This window comes from Malurus melanocephalus, unplaced genomic scaffold (assembly GCF_030028575.1).
Source record: "Malurus melanocephalus ecotype Western Australia unplaced genomic scaffold, MMel_1.1 scaffold_243, whole genome shotgun sequence".
Lineage (NCBI taxonomy): Eukaryota > Metazoa > Chordata > Aves > Passeriformes > Maluridae > Malurus > Malurus melanocephalus.
Window position 1 is genome coordinate 597,266 of NW_026623475.1, and position 10,251 is coordinate 607,516.

Here is a 10,251-nt window from a genome sequence, read left to right on the forward strand (position 1 = left end):
TATGAACCAATAACCTGCCACCTGGGCACAAAAATACAGCAATTTCAGGTCTGATCCATGCTGGGGATGTTAAGGGGAGAACCTGAACCATCACAGGGGTGTGGAAGAGAGAACCTGAACCATGACAGGGGTGATGAGGGAAGAACCTGAACAATGAGAGGGGTGCTGAGAACTGGAACCATGGGAAACGTGCTGAGAATCTAAGCCATGACAGGGTRTTGGGAGGAGAACCTGAACCATGACAGGGGTGATGAGAACCTGAACCATGACAGGGACATTGAGGGGAGAACCTGAACCACAACAGGGGTGTGGAAGAAAAAGCCTGAACCATAGGAGGGGTGATGAGGGGGGAACCTGAACAATGAGAGGGGTGGTGAGGGGGGAACCTGAATCTTGACAGGGATGATGAGAACCTGAACCGTGAAAGGGACATTGAGAGGAGAACCTGAACCATGGCAGGGGTGACGAGGGAAGAGCCTGAACCATGAGAGGGGTGATTAGGGGAGAACCTGAACCATGACAGGGGTGTTGGGAGGAGAACCTGAACCTTGACAGGGGTGATCAGAGCCTGAACCATGGCAGGGCATTGAGGGGAGAACCTGAACCATGTCAGGGGTGCTGAGTGCAGCCACTGCTCCCTGCACCAGCCCCAGCTGGGATGGAGGGCACAGCCTCAGTGGAAACCTCTCAGCCCAGCTGTGCAGTTCCTCTGATCCACGAGGGTGCTGGGCACCAGCCCACAAAGCCAATCCTCTTTTCCTCCAGCCCTGGGTGTGGTTTAACTGCTTTCCCCAGCAGATGAACGATGTGCAGCGCCCTGCCCCAAACCCCACCAGATGTGGGGCTGCTGGAGGGTGGCTGGTGCTCTCCAGGGAATGAAGCGCCTGGAAACCTCTGGGAAAGCCTACAGGAGGCACCTTTCCATGTTTCACAGCCCCTGAACTCCAGTTCTGACAGCCCTGTGATGTCCCTCCCCACGCCCCCTCACCAAAGTGCCCAGCAGGAGCAGCGGTTGCTCCGTTGTTTGCTGACAGGGGTGGGTCCCTGTTCCATATAAGCAGCCCTGTTCCAGGTTTACAGCTCTCCTGCCTCTGTTTRTTGCAGGGAAAGGCTCACAGCACTCCAGAAGGGATGTGGGAGCTCCTGGGCTCCTCATTCCAGCCCATCCTTGCAGATTGGACAATCCTTGGATTGTCACCTGCCAGGACCCCTCTGGAGCTGCTCAGGATGGCACAAGGGGGGTTCGAGGGCTTTTGGCAGCTCCCCAGACCGGTGAGGAAATCCCCAGCACAGCCCAGAGTGATCTTTAGTCATCACAGGGAAAACAGGTAAAGAGAGGTGGCCTCGCCTGTGAGCAGGGCACGAGAACCAGGGCCACCAAGTGTCACCAGCTCCAGCCACAGAAAACACACAGGGGAGGGCAGTGGGATCCTCAGGAGCCACCAAGGCTGGTCCCACAGCAAGAAAGTGGAGTGGAGAGAGGAGATCAGGAGAAAGGCAAGGTGGGTTCACATCCCAGGAGCAGCGCAGTGCCAGGATGGGAGATCTGCTGTCCCACCAAGGCTGGGCTGCGCAGGACTTGCACTTATTTTGACCGATTTTACCCCAAGAAAGGTCTGGTTTGACTCTTCCCCAGGACAAAAAGCACCCTCGGTGGTGGGAAGGATGAGGTCTGGGTGCTTCTCCRCATCTCCCTGGTGTGGTGCCCCTTGGTGGGTGCTGGGTGACCTCCAGCCCCTGTCCCAGCTGGGATCGTGGCCTCCCTTCCCAGCCAGGATCTGCCCCATGCTCTTACACTCCTCTGMCCCTCTGGAGCTCCTCATTTCCTTCTCCTCCACCACTCAAATTTTCCAGCCCCTCTGTGTTGCCAATGAGCCGGTGATTTTCTCTGGAAGTGAATCTCCTCAGCCYGTTTTCTGGAGATGTTTCACTGCCAAAGCCTTGCCAACCACCCCTCCCACCACCATCTGCTGTGGCTGCAGCCCATCAGCATCTCCAGGCTGTAGCTGTAAAGCAGTTTTGGAGGAGCAAGACCAGTTGGGACTGTACTTTCAGGTTGGCAGTAACCAATTTTGGTGGAAATTTCATGGTCCAAGCTTGTGTTTGTACCTGCTGAGTGGCTCAGACCGGTGACCTCTGGCTTAGGAGCTGCCAAAAGATCTTGGGGACAAGATCTGGGTGCCACAGCAGCYGGTTTTAAACAAGGAAAGCTTGGATTTCCCAGTTTCAAACAGCAAGAAGTGAGATTTTCAACCTTCCACAGTCACAGCATTTTATTTCCTCTGTGGAAAGCAAACTGAAAATAGAGTGTTTTCTGTTTTCACACACTAAGATTCTCTCTGTTCACTGCAGGTATTCCTGCTTCAAACTCAAAGCAAATAACCACAGATCTGACCAGGAGTGGAGTCATATTCATTACTGGCTTTGTTTCTTTTCACATTATTTAATCAGCAAATTACAACAGTCCTTACCTGGAGGGAAAGGAGTTAAAGTGAGCACCAGCTCAGGGCAACCGTGGAGCCTGGAGCTTCAGCCAGGCCTGACCCTGGGAGGGATTTCAGCACCCTCCTGTCCCTGATCGTGGGAGCAGCATCACAGGAGAGATTCCAGCCTGCTCCATCTCTGCAATCCCAGGGAAGTGGCTCAGATTCAGGGAAGTGGCTCAGAYTSAGGGAAGTGTGTTCCTGCTTGCTGCCAGAGCAGTGCTGCAGATGCTCAGCCCAGGGCTCTGCTCTGCTCTGCTCTGCTCAGCACATCCCTCCACAAGGACARAGCAATCTTTTCCACARGTTCGAACCTTAGAGATGAGCATCRACAATTYCACAGCAAAAATATCACATTTCCCTCCCCAAGGGGAGGGGAGAAAGCAGCAGGAGAGCAATCCACAGGTTCAGCTGTGCTCGTGGGGCTGGGGGACAGTTCTGGGTGTTTTTGCTAATGAAGCAGCAGAGATGTCCCAGCTTTGGCTCACAGCAGGGTTTGGAATCTGTCTCCAGGAGAGGCAGAGCCACCAGCAGTTCCCAGCAGAGCACAAGTCTGTGTGATGCACTGGAGTGAGACCTCCAAAGATTTACTATGGTGAAGCCTCCAGTGGATCTTCCTTCAAATCTTCCTGGTCCTCATTCTCCAGCTGCTCCAGTTTGCTGGATTTCTCATGGACATCCTCCCCAGGAGTTTTTAAAAACCTGCAGAATATTTTTGTAATGGTTTTAAGAGCACATCCAAACCCAGCCCCAAGCCAGGCTGTAAATGCCAGAGCCTTTGCCCTCATCCAGGCCAAGCTGGACAGAGCTTGGAGCAACCTGGGATGGTGGAAAGTGTCCCTGTCCATGCCAGGGGTTGGAATGAGATGAGTTTAAAGTCCCTTCCAACCTAAACCATCCCATGACTCTGTGATCAGGGAGGATTTGCCATCCTTGGGCCTTACTGAGGATCCCAGAGAGCTCAGACAGAGCCTGGCCACAAACCCACAGCGGTTTGGGCAGGGGAGGACGCTGCTTGATGAAACAGCTGCCAACATCTGGAGYTCACCACCTCCCCATGCCCCACCCGGGCCGTCCCAGCTCAGTTCTGCTCTGCCTCACCTCACCTGAACAGCAGTTTCTGCCCTGGCTCCTTCTTGATGATGTTGAGTTTGTAGTAGTGCCTGAGTGCCCGTGACATCTTCTCGTAGGTCATGTTCATGCGGTTCTGGAAGGAGGGAAGGGTTGTTGGGTGTGGAGTGAAAGCAAATGACCCCCCTCTGAGCACCCCTGACCCCCTGTGAGGACCCGCCTGACCACCCCTGACCATTCCTGACCACTCCTGACCATTCCTGACCACCCCCTGACCACCTCTGACCACCCCCTGACCACCTCTGACCACCCCTGACCACCCCCTGACCATTCCTGACCACCCCCTGACCACCTCTGATCACCCCCTGACCACCCCCTGAGCACCCCTGACCACTCCTGAGCACCCCTGACCACCCCCTGACCACTTCTGACCACCCCTGAGCACCCCCTGACCATCCCTAAGCACCCCTGACCACCCCTGACCACCTCTGATCAACTCTGACCACCCCTGACCACCCCTGAGCACCCTGAGCACCCCTGAGCACCTCTGACCACCCCCTGAGCACCCCTGCTTGTGGTCTGTGCACACCAGGACCACACGTGGGACATCTGTGGCTGTAGTAGGGGTCTCCAACTCACAGCCAGCACGGTTTGCTTTCCCAAGGATGAGAAAATCCCTCCTCAACCACCAGGCTGTCATCTTCCACTAACCCTGCACCCACCCTGTCCCCCTTCCCAGCCCCTGTGCCATCAGCTCTGGGGAACAGGTGACAGAGGTGACAAATTACTTCTGAGGAATGACAGATTTTCTCTCTGCTGCATTTACCTTGTGGTTGCCCCAGAGCTGGGCGAGCCCGTTGGGGTTGACCACGCGGAAGATCTTGGCCTGGCTGTCCTCCCAGCGGATGAAGGGCTGGTAGCGGCTGTCGGACAGCAGCTGGTACACGTATTCCCACAGCAGCCTGCAGCCTGAGCACGGGCAAAATTCACCATCACAGAGCCCCCAGAGAGCTCCAGGGAGCGGGGGCAGCAGCGGGATTGCACTTTTAGCAGTGGCAATAAGAGCCYGGAGCTCACTCACAGTGCTTTTACTGCAAGATCTCAAAAAAACTACAATCGTTCAGGTGGGGAAACTGAGGTGGAAAAGCATGTGCTGAAGGGAAGGGAGACAGATGGACAGGCAGGACAAAGCACCATCCCATTTCCCCCAGGAGCAAGGCTATAAATCCATAATTACCTGCAATTTTGCCATCCACCGGGGCCGGCAGGGCTGCAGGAGCAGAGCAGATGGCACCTGGTCTGCAGCTCCTCTCCGAGCCCTGGTGGGAGAGGTTCAGTGACTGTGCATGGCTGTGGCACGGGGGCTGATCTGCACAGCCCAGCCACGGGGAAACAACAGGGACAGCCTCGGTGCTGCAGTCTGTACCTGAAAAAAAACCCCAAAAAACACCCTCGGCACAAAAAAGAACCCAAAGAAACACTCTGGGCACAAAAAACTCCCAAAGAAACACTCTGGGCACATCAGTGTGGGTCTGAGGCACTGCAGAGCCCTAAAGGAGGGGAGGGACAGCCCAGGGTGGGTGTCAGCCCGGTGCCAGGAGGGTGGAGGGTGCTGAGGACAGCCTGGGGCTTTTTCCTGGTGTCAGGAGCAGCAGAAAGTCCAGGAGGGTTAGAGCAGATGCCAGATAGGGCAGGGGTCAGATGAAGAGACAAAACTGGAGCAGAAAAATGCCCCAGAGCATCAGCAGCCCCTGGTAAATTCTTGTGGGGATTTGATATATTAATTACCTTCCATGTGAGCCAGCAGAAAAGCCCAGGAAGGTGCTCCCAAATCCTTCTTCAARCACATCCAGCCTCTGACACCATCCCAGCCCCACCCTAACTCCTACCTGTGCCCCCCAGGGCACTGAGGAGCCTCAGTGGCCCCCACCAGCCTCACCTGGGGCCTGTCCCCACCCCACCCACTGGCCCAGAAACTCTGTGTGAGCTCAGCCCAGCTCCTCAGCCCTTTCCCAATGATGTTGCAGGAGTTGTCTCCATCTGGGCTGCACCTCTGCCTGGCTGCTGACCCTCCCAGATCCAGGTGTCAATCTGCAGGCTGACTTCTCAGGGAAGCCCCAGCCTTGCCAGGTCCCCATGGATCCCCTGGTGCTGCCTGGGGCTGGTTCTGACCTGCTGCATCACCACAAACTTTGCTTTGCCTCTCTCAGGGGATGTGGTATGGGTTTAGAGCTGAGTTCCAAGCCCCAGAGGTGTGTAACCCACAGGAGCTGAGGGCAGGCTCTCCCTGAGGGACACTTTCAGGATAATTTTCTCCTATGGTACCTTCCTCAGTGCTCCTGGCTTTCCTGAAGGGTGAGCTCAGCAAGGGGCTGCACACCAGAGCTCTTCTCTGAGTCTTGATGAACTGGAGGATTTCATAAAGCACATCCCCTGCATGGAAGGAAATTCTGCTCAGGTGGCTTTGGGTAACAGCCCCTGAGACTCTGAACTGCAGAGTGTGGGGTTATTCCCCACCCCAAAATATTTGCAGTCCAGATGGACTAAAGGAAGGAAGAGCTGTTCTGATGTCCAGCACAAAAACTCTGCTGGAGCCATGGAGTCCCTGTGAGCAGAGCACAGCTTGTGCTGGGGTGATGCTCACAAATCCCCTTGCTCTGSGTCTGTCATGGTTTTACTTGGTCCGATTTTTGGTGCCGTGACTCGGATAGGGAAAAAACAGGTTTAAACCCATGACAGGGTCTCACCTGAGCTCGGAGCTCGGTGTCTGAAGTCGTCCTTGGTGAGGAKGCACAAGGCTCTGCCGTTCATCTCGAACTTGCTGTGGTCAGCTGGCCGCAGGGAATATTCCTGCTCAGCCCATCGTAGCCAGTGGATCACATCATCCTTGCTCCACAGTGAGGGCTGGATTCCTGAAACCACGAGCAGCCTCTGAAAAAACCCACTCTCCATCCTCAAAAATGCTGAGAGGCACCATGGGGCTTCTTCTCCATCACCAAACTTTCCCTCTGTACTAAGCACTCAMAGAAAACACCACGAAGAGGGAAAATGAACCCTGATTGTCCCCCTGCCAGCAGGGAATTGTCCCTGGGTGGGACACCATGGCTGTACCCAGCACATCCCACCCCACAGGAATTCCTTTCTGAGCAGCACTGACTTGCTCAGCCTCTACTCACGGAGCCTCCCTGGAAGTTTGAAGATCTCGGCAGTGCTGGTGGGTGACAGTCCAGCCTGGGGTGGGGGTGGTGACACTTCCACTGCAGGGCAGGAAGAGCTGATGGCCGCTTTGCCCTGGGGGAGAGATCAGATCCATCAGCGGGGGAAAAATTCCCAGCTCTGGTCCTGCCTTTGCTCTGGGGATTCCTCCACCCTCTCCAGTGTTTCCTGGCTGGTTTCTCACTGCAACATGATGTGATGTGCTGCCTGCAGCTCTTCCTCACATCTTCCTCACACTTTTCCCCATCCCAGCCCCAGRATGAGTCTCTGGTTGCCCAAATCAGCATCAACAAATCCCTCTCTTTCTCCAGCTCTTTAGCAGAAGAATCTGCCCTCCTTCAGGCTCTGATTGGGGGTTACCCATCCCCACTCCCCATGGCTGCAGGGAATTAGAAAAAGCCAAGTCTGGCAAAGCCTGGACTGCCTGAGCTGGCTCCCTGCTCCTGCAGGATCCTCAGAYGCTCATTGGATTCTCAAGGTTTTAGGAGAGCACTTCAGTTCTTTAAAGCTGTGAAAATAAAGCTGGCTACAGTGCTTTGATTGTGTCTTAAAAACACCAGCTGAAGAGAAATCTCTCACTTTATCCCCAGCAATCATTTGGTCATGAGTGGAAATGGTCATCCCCTGTTTAGGGAGATGTCCACTCCTCTTGCTTGCTGGCCATGGAGTTCAGGCCCCTCAAGAATTACTTTTCCCCTTCAACCAGGGTATGTGAGCCAGAAGGGAGCTCAGATCCTGCTTCCAGCCCCATCTACRTCTTGAAATATTACTGGCAGCCAGGCAGATAATGTTTCCCCTTAAAAATCCATTAATGTGAATCTCGGCAATTTCTCAGCTTCACTCACTGGAAAATTAACAATTTTGCTGTCAAATGGTATTTTCTGAAGCAGCTACCAKCTCAGAGCGCTTCAGGTTCAGGCAGGATTTTGGAGGTGGTTTAGAGCAGCCATCCCTCGACTGTGTGTGTGGACAGAGGAGCTGAGCCCTCTGAAAATCAGAGGTGAGGAGATGGGAGAATGGGAGTTGGGCACATCCTAAATGCAAGGCTGAATCAGGAGATTAAAAAAAAAATCAGAACAGGAGACAGGAGCAATACATTGCATCACTGCAGGGAAAACGGCTTCTCTGGGAGATGCAGCAGCAGGCTGGTGAGGGGSTTTCCTCAGCAGAAGGWCAATTTGGTTGGATTTAGCAAAGTGTCATTTACATGACACTGCATGAGGAGACAGTGAGACTCCAGAATAAACTCTGAGCAGGCTTGGCAGCAAGGCAAAACTGCCTTTCAGATTCACTCAATAAGCTATGGGGGAAAATAAAAGTGAAAGAAATTAGCAGTGTATTTTGTCTAGAACTATCTGAAAGCTATTTTAAAGTTCTCCCATTGGAGTGACTCTGTTACAAATGAGATTTACAGTAAAACCAGAACAAATCTKGTATTTCTCCTGCTCCTGAAGATTYCTAGGCCTTGAGATACATTCGGAATTTTTATTACTTTATACTGATTTTATGTTCTTGCTTTTATCCCTGCTTAGCTGCTTTCAGACATTTTTCTTTGAGACGGTTTTTCTTTGCTTCAAGAGCAAATATTGTCCTTGGGGGGGTTCGAGTGGGGACTTTAGAAAAGGGTGGGGTAGAAAGGAACCCCCAGATGAGTGAGAGCAGCTTTTTGCTCAGAACCAAACAGAGCCCCCGGCTGCTCCGGGCATTGTGATGGCTTTCGGAGGTGGGGAGTGGGGCCATCTCCCCAGGGCATGAATTTCCAGCCCTAATTGAGGGGGACAAATCCCGGGGGGACGGGGAGGAGGGAGAGCRGCTCCTACCTGCATTCCCGGTGGCCGTGGGCGGCCGCTCCCCGCCCCGGTGCGAGCCGGAGCCCGGCGATGCCGCGGTGTCCGGAGCGCTCCGGTCCCGTCCCCGCGGCCGCCGCGGCGAGATCCTTGCGAGAAACGAAATCTCCGGGAGGCCGGAGAGCACCGGGGGCAGCGCCCGGGGACGCGCCGTTCACCCCCGCCCCTCCCGGGGCAGTGACCCCGCGGATTGTCCCGCTCCTCCCGGGATATCCCGATCCTCCAGGGGTATCCCGATCCTCCAGGGGTATCCCGATCTTCCCGGGGTATCCCAATCCTCCCAGGAGATCCCCATCCGCCCGGGGGATCACGCTCTTCCCGGGGTATCCCGATCCGCCCGAGGGATCCTGATATTCCCAGGAAATCCTGATCCTCCCGGGGTATCCCGATCCTTCCGGGCTATCCTGATCCGCCCGGGGGATCCCGCTCTTCCTGGGGTATCCCGCTCTTCCCGGGGTATCCCGATCGTCCCAGGAGACCCCGATCTTCCCGGAGCATCCCGCTCCTCCCAGGGATCCAGATCTTTCCCGGGGTATCCCGCTCTTCCCGGGGTATCCCGATCGTCCCAGGAGATCCCGATCCGCCCGGGGGATCCCGCTCCTCCCGGGGTATCCCGATCTTCCCGGGGTAACCCGCTCCTCCTAGGGATCCCGATCTTCCCGGGGTATCCCACTCCTCCTAGGGATCCAGCTCTTTACCGGGGATCCCGCTCCTCCCCAGGATCCCGCTCTGCCCGGTACCGGGACAGCACCGGGACCCCTCTTCTCCCGGGGATCCCGTCCCGCCGGTGGCGGACACGCGGCTGGAGGACGGAGGGATCCCGGGACACGCCGGGAGCGGTTCCAGCATCGGGGTTCATCCTTTTTCTCCCGGGGGACCCGGGGGAAGGGGGGAGGCTGCGCTCCGGTCCCCGAGCACCGGGAGGTGGGCGCACACCTGTAGGGTGCCTATCTGTCCCCAATCACACCTTGTGACGTGTAGACACACACACTGCGGGGGTCTGCCGGTAACTGGGAAGACTGGGAGGGACTGGGAGGCTTTGGGATAGACTGGGAGGGAGTTGGATGGGCTTTGAAGGTACTGGGRGAGACAAAAAGAACACTTATAGGAACAAAAAAGGCGCTGGGAGGGGTCTGGGAGGTACTAGGGGGYCATTGGAAAAGACTRGGATGGACTKGGAGYAAYTGGGATAGACTTGGAGGAGACTGGGATGAACTGGGAGTGACTGGGATAGACTTGGGACTGAATGGGATTTGGGAGGGACTGAATAGGACTGGGAGGCACTTAACACGGACTAAAAGGGCACTGGGAGTGGACTGTTAGGGCACTGGGATGGACTGGGAGGCKCTAGGACCGGGTGGGATGGGACGGAGAGGGACAAAAAGAGCACTTTTAGAAACAAAAGGGCCACTGGGAGGGCACTGGGATAGACTGGGATAYARGGAGATGGACTGGGAGGGGACAGGGAAGCACTTTTCGGGACAAAAGGCGCTGTGGGGGCGGACTGGGAGGACACTGGGCTGGACTGGGCGGGCTCCGAGCCCCGCGGGCGCCAACCCCTCACGCCCCGCCCCCTTGCCATCGCTCGTTTCCCATTGGCCAATCGGGGAAGCCAATCACGCGGTTAGTCCAAT

General features: G+C 55.7%; 1 protein-coding gene across 1 annotated transcript; it reads right to left on the bottom strand.

The window, feature by feature from the left end:
• Nucleotides 1-2,782: 2,782 nt before the first annotated feature.
• ETV7 (ETS variant transcription factor 7) lies at nucleotides 2,783-8,699 on the bottom strand. Its single transcript, XM_057375226.1, has 8 exons — nucleotides 8,591-8,699; nucleotides 6,731-6,845; nucleotides 6,302-6,466; nucleotides 5,880-5,987; nucleotides 4,792-4,980; nucleotides 4,381-4,523; nucleotides 3,590-3,690; nucleotides 2,783-3,185 (listed from the first exon to the last, which is right to left on the bottom strand). The coding sequence occupies exons 1-8, from the start codon at nucleotides 8,594-8,596 to the stop codon at nucleotides 3,074-3,076; spliced, it is 939 nt and encodes a 312-aa protein (XP_057231209.1). The 5' UTR covers nucleotides 8,597-8,699; the 3' UTR covers nucleotides 2,783-3,073.
• Between the last annotated feature and the right edge of the window lie 1,552 nt (nucleotides 8,700-10,251).